The sequence below is a fragment of the Equus asinus genome, chromosome 21 (genome assembly GCF_041296235.1).
Source record: "Equus asinus isolate D_3611 breed Donkey chromosome 21, EquAss-T2T_v2, whole genome shotgun sequence".
In the NCBI taxonomy this organism is placed as follows: domain Eukaryota; kingdom Metazoa; phylum Chordata; class Mammalia; order Perissodactyla; family Equidae; genus Equus; species Equus asinus.
The window spans coordinates 59,827,057-59,848,405 of NC_091810.1; the positions used below are offsets into that span (position 1 = coordinate 59,827,057).

The 21,349-nt window shown below is 44.5% G+C and overlaps 1 protein-coding gene across 4 annotated transcripts in view; it reads left to right on the top strand.

Annotated features, from left to right (window-relative positions):
• The window catches only part of TRANK1 (tetratricopeptide repeat and ankyrin repeat containing 1), a 98,542-nt gene that overhangs the window by 20,593 nt on the left and 56,600 nt on the right, over positions 1-21,349 (top strand). For 3 of the 4 annotated variants that reach the window (XM_070492342.1, XM_014845802.3, XM_070492343.1), the window contains exons 2-8: positions 4,777-4,908; positions 9,070-9,196; positions 12,114-12,264; positions 14,437-14,555; positions 17,031-17,114; positions 17,355-17,493; positions 19,366-19,503. In XM_070492342.1, coding sequence (XP_070348443.1) covers positions 4,777-4,908; positions 9,070-9,196; positions 12,114-12,264; positions 14,437-14,555; positions 17,031-17,114; positions 17,355-17,493; positions 19,366-19,503 — 890 coding nt within the window. Of the gene's footprint in view, positions 1-4,671; positions 4,909-9,069; positions 9,197-12,113; positions 12,265-14,436; positions 14,556-17,030; positions 17,115-17,354; positions 17,494-19,365; positions 19,504-21,349 lie in introns of those variants that run through there. The other variant, XM_014845801.3, reaches the window with a different exon arrangement.

Genomic DNA, 21,349 nt, shown 5'->3' on the forward strand with positions numbered 1-21,349 from the left:
TTCACTGGGCTAACCACTTATTTTTTGGATCTTGGTTTAAATGTCGCCTCTAAGAGAGACCTGCCTTGCCCGCTACAATCGAAGTTATATTCTCCTTTTGTATGCTTTCTTGTACCCTCTACTTTTTTCTTCTTCTTCTTCTTCTTCTTTTTTTTTTTTTTTTTGAAGATTGGCACCTGAGCTAACAACTGTTGCCAATCTTTTTTTTCCTCCTCCTCAAATCCCCCCAGTACATAGTTGTATATTTTAGTTGTGGCTTCTAGTTGTGGCATGTGGAACGCCATCTCAGCATGGCCCAATGAGCGGTGCCATGTCTGCGTCCTGGATCTGAATCAGCAAAACCCTGGGCTGCCGAAGCGGAGCGCATGAACTTAACCATTTGGCTGTGGGGCTGGCCCCTACTTTTTCTTCTTAATATTCATGTGTTTATTTATTTAATGTCCATCTCCCTAACAGACAATAAACTTCTTGAAGGTGGGGATAGTGATCCTTTCACCATCGAACCCCCGATACCCAGTACAGTGCCTAGCTTGGGGTAAATGCTGTGTAAATATTAAAATTGGAGTATTTTGAAAGTTATAGATCCTCTTGGGAGCCGCATATGTGTTGGTGAGTGTGTGAAAATTTCATCAAAAGAGGCACAGTTTTAAAAACAATAAAAAATCCCTGAATATTAGGGAAATAGTTATTTATGGTGTTTACTTGGTGCTGGGAGTAGGACTTCTAGGATGCTAATTTTACAAGGGTGTTTTGGACCTGGAAAAGTCAACTGGTTTTAGGATTACCATCTTGACTTTGGTGTCCATGTAGTTGGGGGTAAATGAGGCCGTAAATTAAAGCTGAATAATTTAAAGTTGGTGGATGAAAGGGACAGGCTGGACTGGGACAGCCCTAGGGTATGGCAGGCCACTGAACTGGGCTTTTGGTGGCCTGGGTAGGCTGATGAGACAGCTGAGGTGGTGACAAGGTGATCTGGTCTTTCTTGTTGTATTTAAACACCCAGGTAGGAGAGGCTTGGGCCCAGCGCTTCATACTTTCCAGAGGCCTTTTGAAAAATTTTGAGTGAGTTTCTTAAGACAATCCCTATTCTTCTCCTGCCTTTGTAACCCTTCCCTCAAGAAAAAAAAGAGAGAAAAGCAAAGAAACAAATTGGAGTCCCCAGAATGAGGCCTGACTTTGGCTTCTTATCCCGGCTGTCTCTGGCCGCTTCCCGTGGGGAGTGGGAAGGAGTCTGTTCTAAGAATTGCTCTTTCTGGCCTCAGTTTGGAACTGTCTCTACCCCCAGCATTCTAGAGTTGATCTTGGATCATTGACTGCTTTTGCGGTCTTTTGAAAGGATTTTAATAATAAACAACATTACCATCAAAAAACAAAATTTAACAAATTTGTTATCAAGATTTCAGGTATTATCCAAAAACTTAGAAAGGTAAAACCTCCCTCTGCCCATTCAGCTGCCCCCGGGGCCCACCCGTTTGTAGATTTTGCTCTATTCCTGTAAGTCAGTTATAAAATTTCATGTGTATATATACCATGAGTAATAAAAACCACAACAACGTGGATCTGTTTTGTTTCAGATTTGCTTGTTTCAAGATCTACTCAGTGGATTTGCATTTTTCTTGCTTCCATTTTCTTGGGTGTGGCTAGGCAGCCCATGACGCCTCCTAACAACTGGACCTTGAATTCTGTAGGGACGTAGTGAAACTGACTGACAGCCAGCACTGCAGCTGTGAAACTGTCTCTAATCTTTCAGCTTTCGCACCACTAACGAAACTGAAAGTGCAGGGGAGTGAGTGCCCAGTGCCAGCCAGAATATCATATACTGCAGCCACGTGACTGGGTGCTGACCTGTTAGCCTCTGTGTTGGCCCCTCAGAGGTAGTTGAGCTCCTAAAGTCAGGCTAGCTAGGTTTGGATTCCAGCTCTACCGCTGTCCATGGGACTATGGCAAGCAGCTTAACCTCTCTTTACCTCGGTTTCCCTATATGTCAAATGGGGGCACAGTCATGCTTACCTTATGGGGCTTCTTGTAAGAATGAAATGACACGATTGCTACAAAGCACATGGTAGGTGCTTAGTACATATTAGCCTTTAAGGATATTGCCATTACGGTAAGTCATTACCACTTGTATTTAACAATTTCATCCTATAAATAGACTGCCTAGTTGTTAAAAAAAAAAAAAAGACTCCACAACTGAGCCCTCTGTGTTCTAAGGCAGAGAGATAAAGCTTTCTTCCCTATGATGAAAATGTAGCTGTCAATAAATCCTATTAGAAAGCAAAAAGCCTTCTGTGTGGTTGGCAATCCCGTTTTCCTGTGATGTGATTGAACCAAGAAAAAGCAGAAACATGAGTGGATGAACACACTTGACGTTTGCTAACATAACATTAAGGGCTCACTCTTGGTTTCCAGAGGAGTAGGAAGAAAACCAAAAATTCTGACGTGAATAGTTTTTATTGTATTTGTAAATACAGCGGAAACGTTTTGTGTTTGAATTCTTTAATTAAGCCCTTAAGGGTCTTGTTTTAATAACATTTGTGGTCTGATTATTAAGGCGGTATATTGTAGAGCAATTGGAACTTCAGAAAAGCACAAGGAGGAAAATTGAAACCCTGCCTAATCCCAGTGGTGCGGCTGTTATTTTGGCGTATTTTTAATACATTATATGTGTTTAAAATTTAATTTGGGATTGTATGCCCTTTTATGTAGCCTGTGTTTTTCATTTACTGACTTAGCCTGTCATTAAATTTTCTTTTACAAAATGGTTTTTAAAATAATTGTGCGATGTTCTACCACATGGATGTTTTATAACTGATTCAAATCCATTATGCATTGTGGAACGTTTAGGGTTATTTCCACTTTTTCACTGTGGCAAATATCCATGAAGCTGAATCTGTCCATGATGTAGTATATTTCCCCTTTAAGCAGTGTATGACAGCCCCCAACATTTGGGGTCATCCTTTTAAGTATTTTCCAGTGTTTCCACTTCGTTGTTTTAATTCTTACTTTCTTTGCTCACTAGTGAGGGTGATCCTGTTTATCCATTCCCCACAGATTTAGCCATTACTTGTATTTTTTTGTGAATTGTCTGCATAGAACCTTACACATTTTGCACGGGGTGTTGGTCTTTTCTTGCAGTGGAAAGGTATTTATAAAGGAGGAGTATTAACCCTTTGTCAGTTGTTACAGCAATTTCCTTTTTCTAGTTGTCTGATCATGGCCAGTTTAAAAAATATTTATTGGACGTATGGCTGACAATATGCAAAGGAGAAACATGTTTTTATTTTGTCCTCAATTAATTTTTGAATTTTTTTTCATGTTCTCCTCAGTCATCTCTGTAAATGTGAGCTATAGAATTGAGAGATTATTTAATGAAAAGTGTAGGTGGAATTTCATGCTCTGGCTCATTTGAGAATCCTGTGCTTCATTCTGATACCGCTCTGCCTGAGGAATGCGGTGCAGTTCAAAAACCCCAGTCCCAATAAACTCATATGGCTTTAAAATAAGCCACCACTTATGTCTGCTTGGATCTGCTTCCCCTGTCCCAAAACCCCTCACCAAAATTTAAAATGATAAAAGTAATAACAGTTATTATCTATCCAAAAATTGCATTGGTTAACAAGACCCCAATAGGTTGTATGACCCTACAGGAACATGGCATATGTAAACACCTGAATTGTCCTCCCCACTGCCTTGCCTTTCCCATTGCCATCTTGGGAGGAGAAAATCCTAAGGGACATGGCTTCTGACCCCCGCCTTTCCCTGCCTCATGGACAGCTGCTTCTTGAGGCTTTCCAGGGTGCTCTCCTCTCTCTACCTTTGTTCAGCAAACATTCCTGAGGTCCTTCAGGTGGGCAGGGCTCCAGGCACTTATCTCCGACTACCTGGGCCACACCAGAGAGAATCAGTTACAGGTAGCTTCTCTGGGTCTGGCTGGCATTCAAATCAGTTATACTGCAAATATTTAAGTATGCCTGGCTACAAAAATGATCAAAACAGAAGTCGTGACCTGAAAGAAGCAGGTGCTTCTTGGAGGGCACAGACAAGTCAGCAGGCAGTGGCAGATTCAGGGACAAATACTCGGAGGCTTATTTGATAGTGTTTTAGGAAGGAGAGGAGGGCGGGAGAGGCAGTGGTTGTGGCCCTGTGCCTAGCCCCTTGTGTATTGAGGCCTTTAGAAATGCACGTCTCATCCCCCTCCCACCTTCTAAGAGAGTGGAAGGACCATCATCTGAGTTTTGCTCGTACCAATAGGTGATGTGGTACAGTGGTTAAGGCAGAAATTTGGAATTGGAGTCAGAACCCAAAAATGCCATTAGCAGATGCTTAGGCATGTGACTTGAAGCCCTTTGAGCCTCAGTTTCCTCACCTTAACAGTGGGGACAATGCTTCCTTAGGGGAGGTAGTGATGGGTAAATGAGAGAGTAGTAACAGTACCAGTTATGGGAATAGCTGCTGCTTCTCGAGCGCATACTACCTGCCAGGTTTATATTGGCTCGTGCATAGAAGCAGCCCCCTCGCCCAGTGCCTGGCTGATCATTAACACAGAATAAATGGAACCATTCTGGCTGCTGCCCCTGAGGTCAGAAAAGAGCTGGGGAAGAAATGGTCTCAGTCTGGTCCCCTGGTGGTGAGGGGTGTTGTCAGGGTGTGCCCTCTGCAGGGGGTGGGGCCAGAATGAACAAACTGTCTCTGCAGACTCTCAGCAGGGCAGATGTGAAGGCGGACGTCATGCCTCATGCAGCCCTGGCAGCGAGCCTTTCCTCCTTCTCCTCACAGGATGGACCCGAGAGCTTACGCTGAGCTGTTGAAAGTGTCCGGCAACCAGGTTCTTAAGAACGGGAAATTCTCTTTGGCCATCAAAAAGTACGACGAAGCCATCCACATTCTCCTGCAGTTATGCCACTGGGGGTAAGTGGATTTGTTTTTGTTTTAAAAGTAAATGGAGACTCACTTTGTTGCTTATGCTTTCTTCTAATTTCTTATCACACCACGTAGTTTCTGTTTTCTTTCTCTGCCATTTCCTGTTTGGCTTCTCTGCCTCCTCAGCTCAGAAACTGAACAGAGAAGAGTACAGTAATAAGAGAAATGGAAAGTGAAACACAGGGGACTGTTCATAAACATTGCAAAACTTCCCCTTCTGTCTGATTATGGGATTGGAGTCCCTGGGATGATCGAAGTCCCCAAACCTCTCATTTGTCATTCATTTCATTTTCTTGATTATCTATGCCATTTACTCCCTGGCCACAGTGCACACCCCTCAGGAACTAAGGCCACCTCTTCTCCTGGCCCTTCTAGTAAAGGCTTATGGAGGACCCCAAAGGGCTTTTGTTTATGTAGGTTGTAGCTATCAATATAGTGTATTAGAACTTAAAACAGAGAAAAATTTTAAATATGTATTCATTCATCCATTTAAAATATCATGATAAACCCATTACATGTTAACATAAGTTACATATTTTTATGAAAAATGGCTATATTTTCTGAAACTAAAAATTTAGTGGGAAGAGTGGCACATTTTACATTTTTGCAAATCTCTTTAGTGTCTGTCTCAATAGAAGACATCTGGCTTCTCACATCTGCTTCTGTGTTCAATCTGTTGTGATATCACATGTTGTATAGCCTCTGGAAAATTCCCCGCACACATGTGAGAGAATGAGTGTGAAAAAGACGCAGAATGCCTTAGTATTATTGTTGTATTGGTTTTCTGTTGCCACTATAACAAATTGCTACAAACTTAGTGGCTTAAAACAATACAAATTTATCTTACAGTTCTGGAGGTCAGAAGTCTGAAATAAATCTCATGAGGCTAAAATCCAGGTGCTGGCAGGGCTGGTCCTTTGCGGAGGAGAATCCATTTTCTTGCCTTTTTCAGCCTCAAGTGGCTGCCTGTCTTCCTTGGCTTGTGGCCCCTTCCTGCATCTTCAAAGCACATCATTCCAGCCTGCTTCTGCCATCACATCGCCTCTGCTATAGCGATGGCTCCCTCTGTCTCTCTCGTAAGGACCGTTGTGATTATATCATAATCCAGGAGAATATCTCCTCAAGATCCATAAGTGAATCACATCTGCAAAGCCCCTTTTTTCATAAATGGTAACATTGTCTGGGGACCATTATTCAGCCTGCCACCATTGTGAAAATATTTTGACGTTGTGGACCACTTGAAACGGTCTTGGGGATCCCCAGAGGTTCCCAGATCATACTTTCAGGACAACTGTAATAGAGGAAGCAGAGGATGGCATTTGGGGGGGTGCATGCACCCTAAACTTGTACTGAGAAATGACATCAAGTTAAATTACTGAGCCATGGCTCCCACCTGCTACCACCTATCACCTTGTGTCTATACTCTAGCTGGACTTGAGTGTAATTGGTTTGGGTCTGTAATTGTGCCTCCTGGTTCAGACCGGAACTGTGTTAGAGCTGGGCCTGGAGCTCCTCGTTCAGGGCAAAACATTCGACTTTCTTAATGAGGTAGTGTTGGATGGTAGTTACGGCCATAGACCAGCCCCACACTGAGTGCTCAAATCTCAGCTCCACCACTTACTAACTGTGTGACCACTAATGGGACTTCTGCTTGGGCCCTTGCATGTTGCCTTTCATGGACTTTCCTGACACTGTTCCCTTGCCCATCACCTGCTGCCTGCTTTCTTGCCGCTGCCAGCTGGCAGAGGGATTTAGGTGCATGTGTTTACTGAGCAAGTGCTCTCATGAGAAGAGACTGAGGGAAGCAGGATGGGGCAGGGGAAGGCTCCAAGCAGGGAGTATCTCAATGGGGTCAGTTTCAGCCTGATCCCCTGGGGAGCTCTGGAGCATGAGTTGTACTGCAGAGCTGGTCCCACTTTGTGGCACAGGGCTGACCTTTTGATTCCTATGTCAGTCATTCGTTGGTTGTAGGCCATCTGACCCTGCGAGTTGTCCTAGGGAGTGGGGCTGAATTGATTAGCTTGGGCTTCATAACAAAATACCATAAACTGAGTGGAAAAACAACAGGAATTTATTTCTCAGAATTCTGGAGGCTGGAAAGTCTGAGATCAAGGTGTTGGCAAATTCAGTTCCTGGGAAGAGCCCTCTTCCTGGTTTGCAGGCAACCACCTTCTCACTGTGTCCTCACACGGAGGAGAGAGAGAGAAGAGGCAGCTCTCTGATGTCTTCTTACAAGGGCATTAATTTCATCATGAAGGCCCACCCTCGTGATCTCCTCTAAGCCTATTCACCTCCCCAAAGGCCTCATCTCCAAATACCATCACACTGGGGGCTAGGCTTCATCATATGAATTTAGGGGGACACAGTTCAGTCCATTGCAGGGGCATAACTTCCTGGGGAGAGGGCAGCTTCCTTTAGGCTGAGGATAAATCTTTGGAGAACAGGGCACTAGGACCCCCTAGCTGCAGCCAATAGTTACTGCAGCTGGGGATGGCTGCCCCAGGCAGGGTATGTGGGCTGGACACTTGCAGTTACAGCTCCCTTGCCAATCACGCTCCTACTGTGCTCCTGGGGCCTCATCCCTCAACCTAGAGGGAGTGATGGGCAGTGAGAGAAGCTGGACACAGAAAGCATTGAGGATGGGGACAGTAGTAGAGGTGGTTTTTACTTTGCTTTATTTTTGTGCTTCTCTGCATCTCCTAACTTTTCTATAGTGATTTGTATTCTTTTCACAATTAAAATATTCAATAAAAAAAGAAACTTAAGCCTTGCTTTTCCCCCTCATGTGTCTTGAATTCAGTGGCACCTGGGCTTCTGTTGACATATTGTGGTATATTTTACGTTTTCTTCCTTCTTCTGACCTGGTTTCAGTACTAACCTTGCAGTGTATTAGCAGAGCCTCTGCCTCCCCCTGCTGTGTTTTAGAGGGTCCCCCTGAGACTCCCCCAGCTGTGCCCCTCTCCACAGGCAGGAGTCTGTCAGGCCAGGGGCTTGACCTACCCAGAGCCCTTGCCTCCCCTTTGGTCTGCACCGTGGGTACCAAGACCCTGGAAATCCTGCCCTTAGACCCTGCTCCCAGGGCCTGCACAGGCCTCCTATCCATGGCCCACTCTTCTGAGGGCTGGCCAAGCTCAGGGGTGTGGACAGAGATTGGAATTATGCCTCCTGCCATGCAGGATGATGGCTGAGGTGGAAAGAGAAGAGGGAGCAGGCAGGGGCGCAGGCCTGGCTCACCCTGCCCTGACACAGTGCCTGCAGTTCTCAATTTGAAGCTTGCCTTCCAGGTATTATAAAGTAAGAGGATAGAACCTATTTTATTGAACACTTTTTGAGCTGGATTCATGACCTTCAAATATTAAGGCTAGCTCAGTCCAATAGGACTTTCTGTGATGATGAAAATGTTCTATAATATAGAATTTAGCTGTTGAGTACTTGAAATGTGGCTAATACAACTAAGGAACTGAATTTTAAATTTTGTTTAATTTTAATTAATTTAAATTTGAATAGCCACAGGTGGCCAGTGGCTACTGTTTTGGACAGTGCACATTAGCCACATGGTGGTTGGGCCCCCATGTGCACTCTGGCACTGGGTCCTACAAATGTTAGGTGGCCTGCCTATGTTCTAGGACTGTGCTCATCCTGTACCTCTCACGTTAGGTCAGTGGGGGTGCTGTGGTCACGTGTTCTGAAAGCCCCTTTCCATGGTAAGCTCTGCATCTGTTCAGCGTGAACATGCATGTGGAGTGACACACAGTGTGTTCGGACTCTGCTGAGGCTTGGTGGGAACTCCCATCCTCTCCATCCTTAGGACCAGTCACCATCTTCCCAGCATCTCTATCAGTGGTCTCTAAAAGATGAAAAGATCTGGAGAGATCAATTCGAGGTGGAACCATGGTGTTGTGAACACTCATCATTAAGAGGGGGAAGCAGAAGATTTGGGAAGGATGAAGGACAGATTTGTGCATTGCACATGCCCCAGGCTTTCTAAGGGGCTAGAGGCTCAGATGTGATGGGCATAACTTGGACATTTCCTGCTGAAACCCGTTCATGATGGCAGCAGCCAGCACCAGAAATGGTGGCCTTTAGGGGTGATTTTCTGTATTTGCAGAAAGATAGCTTTACTGACCACCAGTTTGTTCTTTCTCGCAGGGTTCCCCCCAGGGATGTGGCTGTCCTGCTGTGCAACAAATCCAAAGCGTTTTACTGTCTTGGGAAATGGAATGAGTCGTTTATGGCTGCCGAGGCGTGTCTTGAGTGGGATCAAACCTACGTGAAGGTATCGTGACACTGGGGCCTGCTGCCTCCTTCCTCTTAACCTGCCTCTTTCCCTTCCTTCTTTTTAGAATGGAAAGGCTAAGAGTGCTTCTCATTCAACTTTTTGCACCTCAGATAGATGCTCACAGGGCATGTGAGCCGTATCTGGAGAAGAGTAAAACCAGTGATGGCCAAGTGTTGAAATGCCCGTGTAGGGTAGAGCAGAGCTGGGCCTCATGGTGGATGGAGTGCTGTGGAGTCACCATGGAGCTCCTTTTTGTTCTGTAGTTACACCAAAACTCATAGTCTCTTCATGGTCTTTGCTGTTTGCAAGTTTCATTTTAGCAAAGCTTTATTTCAAATGCAAGCTGGGTGGACAACATGGCACCGATTCTTCAGAAAGCATCCTTACGGTAGAAATCAGCCCCTTTGGCGGGATCAGAGAAGTCTGAGAACCCTTTAAGCTGTGAACAAAAGTCAGTAAATGATCATTTGATTGTGTTTTCAGCTAACATGCTCTGGCGCCCACTCCGCCAGGCACCTTCACCTTCTTGGTGCCTCAAGGCAGACAAAAGGAGTGAAAGGCACCATCCCAGCCCTGTACTAATTCACAGGCAAGCTGGGGGAGGAACAGCATGTGCACAATCAGAGGCCTTAAGTTAAATTGCAGTTCTGGAGCTATCTGAGGCAACACACAATTAACTGTCAAAGTAGTGGCATAGACGGTTTATAGAGGAGCTCTGCAATAAAGTGGGAAAAGCACAGCGTTTTTTCTCTCTGCTCTGCTGTGTACTGGCTTCAACAACTTGGATGAGTTACTTTTCCCTCTGTAAGGCTTCATTTCCGTAGGAGAAATGTGTGCTAATATCTTTGTCTTAGAGTTGCTTCAAGGACTAAGGAGCCACTAAGTAAGGTTGTTGGCACTCAATAAATAGGAGTTTGTATTATATCCTCAGTGGTCTACATTTCATGTGTGACTACTGGAAACAGAACACAGTGGGAAGTGGGTGAGGAGGTCTCACCTACAGATTACTACAACCTGGAGGAAGGGGTTTGTGGATTTTACATTAAACCTCTTCTATTGGAGGATGGGTACTTTAGAAGTTATTGAATAGTTTTGAAAATGGGAAAGCATTTCTGAGGAATTTTCCCTGAAAGACATCTTAGGATTTTCCATCCCCCAAGTAGGATAAGGGAGGAAGTTGGGAGGGTTTGCCTGCATCCCTGAGGCGGCAGCTGTGGCTGTGGCCCCAGTGTCTGAGGGGGTCCTGGATGATGCTCCCAGATTCTTCCTTAAGTGGCCAAACCTGTAGCAGCCCCTCACAGCCCAACAACCAGGACCACTCCCCCATTCTTACCTGGAGGTCCTGGGGGTCTTCCTCCTCCATTCTTTCTCCCTGCCCCAAATGTCCTCTGTAGGGGAGGAAGAAAAACCTTTTCCTCTACCCTATTTTGGTTCAGTGGCCAGGGCCCTGCAATTAGACTGATGAGAAAAATTAACAAGAGAAAAGTGTAGAAATTTTATCTGATGTTAATTTTTATGTGGCGCAGGGGCATTCCTAGAAAAGAAGTGAAGACCCTAAAGAAGCAGGTAGGCCTGAGAGCTTATATGCCATTTTTAACAAAGAGCAATAAATGGCTGAGACGCAAAGACAAAGGGAAGGGTTTTTAGACTTCTAGGGCCTACAGACTGTGAGAAGGTAAATATATGGGGAAACTAATGGAAGATAAGGGGTATCTTAGCAGTTTGTCTGTGCTAGTCCATCTCAGTGCTGACTTTCCATCTTCTTCACGGCCATAAAAATTCCCCGGGAGAGAGGATTTATGGCAGCCCTCATTTCTTAGAGTTTCTGCTTTTAGTCGGATAAGAGAAGCTCCGGGAAGGCGTCTTTCTGCATCTGTTGAATCTCAGATGCCTTCAGCTCAAAATAATCCTTACGCCAAAATGTCATTTTTTGGGGTGGCGTCTTCTGAGCCCCTCACCCCCCTTCAAAATAAGAGATGAAAGAAACTTACATCTGAGGAAGGCAAAGAAGTGAGGAATTCTGTAACAGCTTGCCTGGTTGGGGGAAAAAACACATTTTTCCCCCTTTTCTGATTCTTAGCTAAGGTTTTAGACTTTTAAGTGAAGGTTAAAACACGTCAATAAATAATCAGATTTGATGTTAAGAGGAATTTTCAAGTGCTTGCTTTTTATATGAACCCTGTTGGTGAACACCTTCTGTTGTCTTAGACAGAAATTATTTTGGTAGATTCTGATGCCAGTTTATTTAGATGATCAAAGTGGACAAGGCAGTAAGTATCATTTTGTTTCTACTCAAGACTCATACAGTTTGTAGACAGGCAAAACTGGACCACTTTCCTCTATTAATCATTGTAATTTTCCTCTCCCTACAGAAATCAAATTTTTTTTTGCCTCTGACGTATATTGCCTATAATGTGGAGCTTGGTTAATCTCAATGCTTGTCCTTACAATTGTTTCCCCTACATACCCAGTGGAAATTGTGTTTACTTTGATTGAAAGGGAGAGGGAACAACTTCTGTATTTTCATGACAATCTCACTCTTTTCTGGAACACTGCCGTCATGGGTGTTTTTCGTTCCTCTTTTCTTGCCCAGGCTGTGATTTGAGGCATGAATAAATAAACTGCACATGTAGAATTGGAACCAGGCCCACCTCCTTCTCTCCATGTCATATGTCAGATGCTTTATAAGTCCTGGATTGAAAGTGATTATTTTCTTGGCAGTTAAAAAAGGACGGGAAAAATGTGTCACAGAATGTAGTGTGGAAATCCTGTATCCAGTGCTTGTTAGGAACCTGTGTTTATGTAGAAGTGAGACTCCTTGATTCCGTTTCTCCAAGTCGCCAATCTTGCTTTCCTTTCAGCAGCAGGTTAAAAGAGATGGATGTGCTACGGTTTTGGTTTTCTTCTGTTCCAGGGCTACTACCGAGCTGGGTATTCCTTGCTGCGGTTGCTCCAGCCTTATGAAGCCGCTCGCATGTTTTTTAAGGGTCTGCAGCTTCTGCAGGGCAACCAAGACCAGATCCAGGTTGCTGACTTCCTTGTGGGAATCTTCAACACCACGGACAGTAAGCCACAACTGGGGAAGCATTCTTTCTTTCTTCTTTTCTTTTTTTTAAGGTCCTTGTTAGTTTCCTTGGATGGCTCCTGGGGACTCTGGCTCCTGGGGACTCAGGCTCCTGGGGAGATCATTCTGGGGTGTTTCTTTGTGGCTGATGGTTGTAGTTTAAATCAAACTGATTTTCGCAATAGAAAGCCTTTTGGAAGCTTTGGTGGCACATGCCTTGTAAAAAACTAAGTCCTTTTGCACAAATCACTTAAAGCTTTCCTAATTTTGTTTCAGACTTTGTTTTCTGTGGTGCTATTCACAGAGCTTTCCCTACTTATACTACTTGTTTTATGTGACTTTTTGCTCTCTCCTGTGATTTTTTGTATGTATTTCTCAAATATGTCGAGAAAATATTCTTGTTTGCTATGAAAATAACATGGAAGGGCTGATGGAGAGTCCTGTGAAAGCTGACAATAGGTGCTCAGGGTGGCAGCTGCGAAGCTCATGGCAGCAGAGGACCCGCACGCTCATCTGGGAGTGACACATGGGGGCCTTTTGCATGGCTCATTAGATTATTACTCTAATGACCTGGCTGTGAGATGGCTTTGTCCATGGGCTGGATTAGCCAAAACAGAAAACCATAAAGCACAATATAATATCCTCCTTGCCAATGACAAAGGAGCTCTTTCTCTGGTTATCTTAGCACAGTCTGAAATTCCGCCACTAATCAGGCCATTGTTCTCAAATATTGTGTTTGATCACATTTAAGATTGCACTGTTTCAAGATGTGCTGTTAATTTATGTTCTGCTATTGAGAGGAAACATCGATTGTAACACCTGTCCCCGTTCTAGAGATGTTAGAATGTGAAAAACGGCACATGTTAGAATTGCTGAAAAATGGTCTTTGGCTTTCAGAAGTGGGGAATCACAACTGGCAATAGATTCAGCTCTTATAGATCCAACTGTTCCCATTGCAATTGCGGGAAAGCAACTTCTGTGGCCTGTGGCTGGACTCCTACAGACTTTTGCAAGTTTGGCACAGAGTGGGGGTAAGAGCAGTATCAGGCAGTGAGTAGAAGGGGGCTAGAGGTGGGGACAGCCTGTCTCTTAGGCAGAGAAGCAGAAGGTCCCCAGACAGGTGCTGAAAGGTTGCAGCTCTCTAGTTAGCCTCTTGCTGTGACTGAAGCCGACTTTCCTTTCCTCTGAACCTGATGGCCTGGCCCCTTCGCTATACTTCCTTATTGTCTTGTCTGGGTCTTTTAAAAGTCACTGTTCTGTCAGAAGCCAGGGCAGAGCTATGGGAATTCCAAACAACTAATTGTTGGTGACTGCACCTTTAAGAAATCTGGATAGTTTCCCTTCTTGCCCCCATCCTGAGAGGGGGCAATTAACAGGACTTCTTGGGGTGACGCATCCCTTATTTTGTAGGCAAAGCATTCCTGTTTGGAGGGTGAATGTCTGCTCATGGCCCAATTTCTAAATTTTGGAAAATAGATTTGTGGAAATTCAGTATCTTTTTGTACAATATATGTTTGTTCTGGTATTTACTTATTTTTGGAAATTGATAACCCTCAAAGAGATGCCATGTTATTCTGGCACCTGACCCTTGAATGTTGTCATGCATGAGTTTGAGAAATGTGGTTTGGAGGATCGTGAGTTGCCATACGCTGATGCGCCACTAGATGAGAAGAATGAGTATTGACTAAAAGAGTTGGTAGACCTGGTTTTTGTCATGAACCAACTGCATGATATGCCATGAAGCCTGACCTCGTTGTCATAGTTTCTCATCTGTTGGGTGAAAACAATATTTGTCGTATCTTTCTTAAAGGAAGTAAAGTTTGTAACTTCCCTTAAGCTTGCATTTCCTCCTCTGTAGATGGAAATAATAGGCACTGCCTTCTTGGTTTGTTTGAGGGATTAAATATAAACTCATATCAATGGGCTTGGCAAATAGAAAAGCTCAGTGAATGTCAGCTCACATTGATGCTGCCTAACTCTTAGAGGGTTGAGTTTACGGGCGCAGTTAAATGATTGCTACTTCAGTCAATTATATAGGACTTTGAAAATGCCTCTCTTTCTGATATCTTTAATTTACCATTTGTCTATATGTGGTCTTGAGTGGAGGATCTTTTCCTAAATGTTCTATACTTTGCCCAAGTTAAAATTTCTAAACAATGGAACTTTCTTTCAGATGACCCCATTGTTTTGCAAAGTTTCTTGCCCTACTTTGACCATATTTTCACTACTGGATTCTCAGCAGAAGTATGGCAATCTGTAATAGAAAAGTTGGCAAAGAAAGGCTTGTGGCACGTAAGTAAAAGGAGATGGCTCTCTTGTGGGGAAAGTACATTCTTGATTAAATGATTTCTTTCTGCTGGCACTGGGGGATTGTAATTTATTATTTGTTTATCTTGATACCAAAGTAACTTTTTAGCTGTAAAGTCATTAAAAATTGGAAAGTCGCTGAGATGTACTAGGCAGTTTCCATTCTTTTTTAAGTTAGCGAAATTACTGTTTGTGGCAACCTCACCCCTTGCTCTGTGTCTACGTTGTCTTCAAAGAAATGTAAAGACCACATGCTAATGGGTAATGTGGAATGAGGAAAATAAACAGTTGCATGCTCATCTTCATAATCTTTGGCATGCTGCCTTTGCTAGTGTGGGCCCAGATGACCTGCTTGTGCCTCTCGGACGGTTTCCGTATAGCTTTAAGGGACCCACAGGTAGCAGTGAGGCTGTAGGACCCAAACCCGGGGCGAGGAATCCATAGAATGGAGGAGCAGAGTGGACTACAGAGCCTGGCTTCAGTGGCACATTGAATTCAGTGTCTCCTTGAATCCTAATCTTTCACTTTCTATTTTGGGCTAATTACTACTCCTGAGCCTCATTTCCTCATTTGTAAGTTGCAGGATATAAACCTATTCCCTCAGGGTTTTGGTGAGGATTAGCAGTAATGGCCCAAGAGCACCTAATAGCAGCTAATGTTTATTGAGGGCTTACAATGTGCCAGGCACTGAGCTAAAGGAGTTTAATAATTCCTGGCATATGCTAAGTCTCCAGTGAATAGTAGCTGTCATTGACGATGGCTTGTAAGTGCTCATGAGGATGGGCTGGCCAAGGCTGGGAGTTTGGTTAGAAAGGGCCTGGTGGGCTTTCTAAAGCTGGGCGATCCATAAAAGTCACCCAAACCAAGGGCAACCCATTAGGACTCTAGATCCAGGCAGGCCGAATGAGCTTAGAATACAGAATTCTTTTTTTTTTTTTTTGAGGAAGATTAGCCCTGAGCTAACTACTGCCAATCTTCCTCTTTTTGCTGAGGAAGACTGGCCCTCAGCTAACGTCCATGCCCATCTTCCTCTATTTTATACGTGTGACGCCTACCACAGCATGGCTTGCCAAGGGGTGCCATGTCCGCACCCAGGATCCGAACTGGTGAACCCTGGGCCGCCGAGAAGCGAAACGTGCGAATTTAACCGCTGCACCACCAGGCCGGCCCCCAGAATTCTTAAATTTTTGAAAAGGACATGGATTCCATTGGAAATCCAATGAAATCATTGGGACTCTTGTTGCATAAATGCACAATTATGGGTATAGTTTCGGGGGTACATAGGAAATCTTCTAAAGTCCAGCTATGGGTTTCCTGAAGCTTATCCCCACATTAAAAGGTCTTGAGAAGGCAGGCAGCCAAGGGAAGGCCCTGGAATCCAGCCCAAGTGGCAGGTCCAATATTGTATCAGCAGTGGAGCCTAGGTCATTTTCAAATATTGGAGACAGAAGCATCTTGTAAATAAAAGCCAGGCCAGCAATCAGGACTGTCAGAACTCTGAATGTGTTATCTGGGATTGAGTATGGTCAGTGGGGCCTGTTTAGGGTGAGCAGTTAAGAGTGGACATCAAATTGAAAGATACTGGAAGCAAGATGTGGTCACAGGCCCAGTTCCTGTGGTGCTACATCCACTGGTAAGAGCACACATGGTGGGGGTTGGTTCTGAGGTCGGGCTTCCAGTCATGGCCCTACCAGAGCCTGGAGCGCTTACATCTGTGGTGTACCTGGATGATCTCAACAGGGACCTCTCAGGATGCGCTGTGTGACCTAGGAAAAGTTGCTTAGCCTCTCTGGGATTCAGTTTCTTTAGTGACTTTAGATAGAGTCAGTGGTTTAACAACTGGCTCTCTGAGAAAAAAAGTCCCGATGTGTAGAATTTGCCAATTTCTCTAGCGTAAATACTCTCACCGTGGTCAATTTCAAGCTCCTAACATGACTACAGGACTTGGAATTGGGAGAAGATGTGCACAGTTCCCTCTCACTAGCTGATAGGAGCTGACTTTAGCACACCACTTGACTGGGTCTAATGGACCCCAAATACTTGGGGTGATGAAACACTGATGTGCTGAAGAATTGATTGGGATGGGCTATTTCTAAAGCATTTCATTCTTCATCTGGCTAAGCTTTAATAAATTTGCAGGGAATTACTTTTTTGCTCCACTGCCTCTGTACTCTCTGCAATACTGCTTGCCATTAGCTGCTCCTGTCCTCAGCAGCCTTTGAAGAAACGTGGAGAGCTTAGCTCTCAGCCCGAACAGGAAGTTGGCTAGACAGAGGGACTTTGATGATTATGGTCCAGGCTGTAAAGCTTGGCAAGTAGCTTAGAAAAAGAGACAGGGCTGGAGGGTGTTTGGTTTTCTTTTTGGTTTGTTGATTTTAAAGCTGAAGATAATTTTTGCTCTAATAACCTATATGGAGAACATTCTTATGCCATCTTTTTCTTTTTATCCTCTCTCCTCAGTCACTTCTACTTCTGTCAGTGAAAAAAGACCGACTACCCAGAAATATCCATGTCCCAGAGTTATCCCTGAAAAGTCTCTTTGAGGTAAGGTGGCTTCTTGAAACATATGGTTTCAAGTCAGGCCACTTCAGGCTTGTATTTGGGACCTTCCCCTTTAGCTGTCTCACCACACATTTGTTATCTACAGTAACCTTAGCCCTGAGCCACAGCTAATCCAGGTTTTATCGATTCCAAAATTTATGGGTGAAGGGTTTGAAGTTTCATATTGATGTAGTGACTTCCATGATTCTTCCTGTGTGTATGTTGGTTTTTTCTTTTTTTCAGAAATATGTCTTCATTGGACTTTATGAGAAGATGGAAAAGGTGCCTCAGTTAGTCCAGTGGCTCATCTCCATTGGTGCAAATATTGAGACTATAGGCCCGTATCCGCTTCATGCCCTCATGCAACTCTGTATCCAAGCGAGTGAGTGTTCTTTCCATTATTCCCCCTCCGAGCTGCCCTTCCAGCTCTGAGCTCTGGGACTCTGCTGAGCTCAAGCGAAACCAGAATGTGGCCACTTGAATGTAAAATATTTAAATGATTTGATTATTCAAATGGATGACGGCAGCAGGGAAACAGCATCATTTGTATTTCTTCTGAGACCTGGTAGCTACAAGAGGCCCAAACTAAAAGGCTTCTGTGTTCCTAGACACATCCTGGCAGCAGGCTGGAGTCCTGGGACCCAAGGAGGAGACTTGGGACAGACAGCTTTTGCTGGGCAGAGCTCCCAGGAGGGCTGTGGAGTTTCCTCTTGCCTGCAGAGGCAGCTGTGGTCTTTTTCCCAGTTCATTTTCTCTCTAGCCCAGAGGGCCAACCGCTGTGAGCAGGGTGGGGGGTGGTTGGAGGGGTGGATCCCAAGGGAAACACTGGCTGTATAGCTGATAAAATTTGCTTATGGTACTTTTAAAGGACTCCTATTTTCATAAAGTTCTTTTTTTTTTTATTAGTCTTCACCTGGCTATAGGATTTAAATTTTAAAATATTTTAATTTGATCATTAAAACACACGCACACACACACTTTAGATAGGAGCTTGTTTTTCTTTTCCAAGCGTATGTGGCATCATTGTTGGACAATTACCCAGACCATTTTAGAGCCAGAAGGGGACAAAAGAATTTGTCTAGACACCCTTCCTCTTCCAGGCTGTGTCATCTCCCTGGGAATGAGGGAGAGAGGGAGTGGCCAGGGGCTGGAGGACCTGGGGCCCGTCTTTGCTTTAGTTGGGTTGGCCCTGCTGTTATCCATTTCGTATATTGGAGAATCGATGAGAGGTTTTATTCTGACACAGGGATTGGTGGATGAAACATTTATTAGTAAAGTCTGATTAAAAGCAATCTAATCCAATCCTCTTAGTTTCAAAATTAGAAATCTGGGACTCAGAGAAGTGTGCCTCTGGTTAGGAAAATCATGATTCTTCGTTGTATCTACTCTTGAAGTTAGCTCCTCTGGTTACAGGCCGGTATTGATCAGATCAATCTTCAAGTTTATCCCTGATTAGTTTCTCAGAGGAAAACTCTGACATGGTGACAGATGATGTCCACAGAGTTGCCAGAAGTGTGATGCTTTCCTCCATCTCAGGAGCTACAGGGAAGGAGTCTGGAAAAAGAATTTAAAATATATGTTCTATTGATAGTAATGTAGTAGGATAATCTAATCAGACATGCTGACTTGATTACTGACACGGGCGGTGTTGGTGCCTGGCCTAGATCGTTTTAATCACCAGTGTCCCCATTCCACCTGCTGTGAGTACTGGTGGTTCCAGCAGAAAATTGCTCTTTGTCAACAGGCACCACTTTCCAGGGAGGGTCTCCCTCAACCTTGCCTCCCTCCCTTGGGGCATTCTGTAGCTCTTGACTGACGGTCAAGGGAGTATAAAAGGTCAGCCCCTGCCTCAAGTTGGGTCAATGCTGTGGTGCAGTTCATGTTCCAGAGCTCTCCATGGGATCAGGCTGAAGCCGACTCAGCTGAGACTGCATCCCTGCTTGCCTCCTTCCCCTGCCCAGCCCTGCTTCCCTCACTGTCTTTCTCCTGAGCTCCCTTTCAATAGATCACATGCACGAGAATCCTTGTCTCAGGCTCTGCTTCTAGGGACTCTGACTTAAGAGTATTATGAATAACTTTCTAAGACTCATCCTTTCAATTTACAAACTCCTGTGTCTCCCACACCTGTTTGTGGTGAGTGGCAGTGTATGTTGGATTCCCCATTTGGTTCCCTCAGCATGGTACACGTTGATTTGCTTTGCTGATTTTCTGTATATAGAAAATAACCTTAGCAACTCCTTTTAATTCCCTTCAGGGGAAAACCATCTTTTCAAGTGGTTAATGGACCACAAGCCTGAGTGGAAAGGCCGCATCAACCAGAAGGATGCAGATGGCTGCACCGTCCTGCATCTTGTCGCAGCCCACTCCCACTCCCCAGGATACCCCATGAGGCGTAAGTAGCAATACCGTGCTGGGGGGTGTGCCATGGGCTAGATGATTTCAGGCATTAGAGAACCCACAAAACTGACCACTGTGTTTTACCTATTCCAACCTGTGACAGGCTCAAAGGGCTGAACTTTGCCTTGAATGAAATGTGATCGGGAGGGTAGGCTGGATGCAGAAAGGAGGTTGAGAGAAGGGTGAGAAGGAAGAATTACTGGGCTCCATGTACTCTTTGGGCTTTAAGTGGCTTCTGTGGGGTTGAATATCTCAAGTTCATGGGCTTCTGGCTGCATTTGTTCCCTCCCTCATCACATGCTTACAAAGTGCTTTCTTTTATGCCGAATCTGTGCTAGCCACCAGAGATGAATTGTGAACCAGACAGCAGACTGGCGCTTCATGGCACTTAGGAATCTGACACAGGAATCGCATGCTCCCAATCCAGCCAGGGCCAGACAGGCCACGTGAAGGAGTGAGGCTGGCCATGCAAGGAAAAGCTGGTCTTTGATGCAGGTGTATCTTGTTAGCCTGTGAAACAGGACACTGTGTAAACTCCCACACAGCACTCTGATGTTGCTCATTTTTTGGAAACCCTCAGACTTCTCCCTCTTTGTTTTCTGTTTTGGAAGGAGACAAGTATATTTTTTCCATAACACAATTAGAGCAGCTGTGATGACAAGTGGTAGCGGACTCAGTCCCGGTGGAAGAGAGGGGACAGGGAACAATGGGGGCTTGTGCCTGGTGTGGCTGCAGCCTGGTACTGACCATGGGAACCAGGTCGTGCTGCCTTCTTCTGATGGCAAGAGATGTTGAAAGCCTGGATTTTTTAAAAATATGAAAACTCATGATTAGAAAACGTTGGCTCAAAATTAAGGATGCCTGTGGACTAACAGCCTGAAGGCCTTGAGGTAGGGACCTCTGGTCTGGTGGGTCCTCCTAGGAAACTGCAGTTTTCTCTCCTCAGCCCATCCCAGGAAGAACCCAGTGAGGTTTGTGTCTCTAATGTCTTTCCTCACTGAACTGGGTCCCAGGAATCCATATCTGGGGAAAACAGAGAAAATGTGTCCAATGGATTTTTTTTTTTTGAGGAAGATTAGCCCTGAGCTAACATCTGCCCCCAATCCTCCTCTTTTTGCTGAGGAAGGCTGGCCCTGAGCTAACATCCGTGCCCATTTTCCTCTGCTTTATATGTGGGATGCCTGCCACAGCATGGCTTGCCAAGTGGTGCCATGTCCGCACCCGGGATCCGAACTGTGAACCCGGGTCCCCAAAGTGGAATGTGGGAACTCAACTGCTACGCCACCGGGCCGGCCCCCAGTGCATTTTTTTTTTTAGGTTTATTCATATACCCTATAATTCACCTATTTAAAGTGTGCTAGTCAATGCTTTTTAGTATATTTAGAGTTATGTAGCCATCATCACAATCAATTTTATCACATTTTCCTCATCCCCAAAACAAACTCTGTATCCCCTAGCAGTCACTCTCCATAGCCTCCTACCTCTGCAGCCCTAAGCAACCACTAATCTACTTTCTGTCTCTATGGACCTACCTATTCTGGACATTTTCATAGACATGGAATCATACGATATGTGGCCTTTTGTGACTGGCTTCTTTCACTGAGCGTAATGTTTTCAAGGTTCATCCTTGATGTAGCATCTATCAGTACTTAATTCCTTTTTATTACCAAATAATGTTCCATTGTATGGATATGCCACATTTTGTTTGTCCATTCATTACTTGATGGACATTTGAGTTGTTTTCACTTTTCGGCTATTGTGAATAATGCTGCTAAGAACGTTTGTGTATAAAGTTTTTGTGTTGGGATATATTTTCATTTTTCTCAGATAGTTACCTAGGA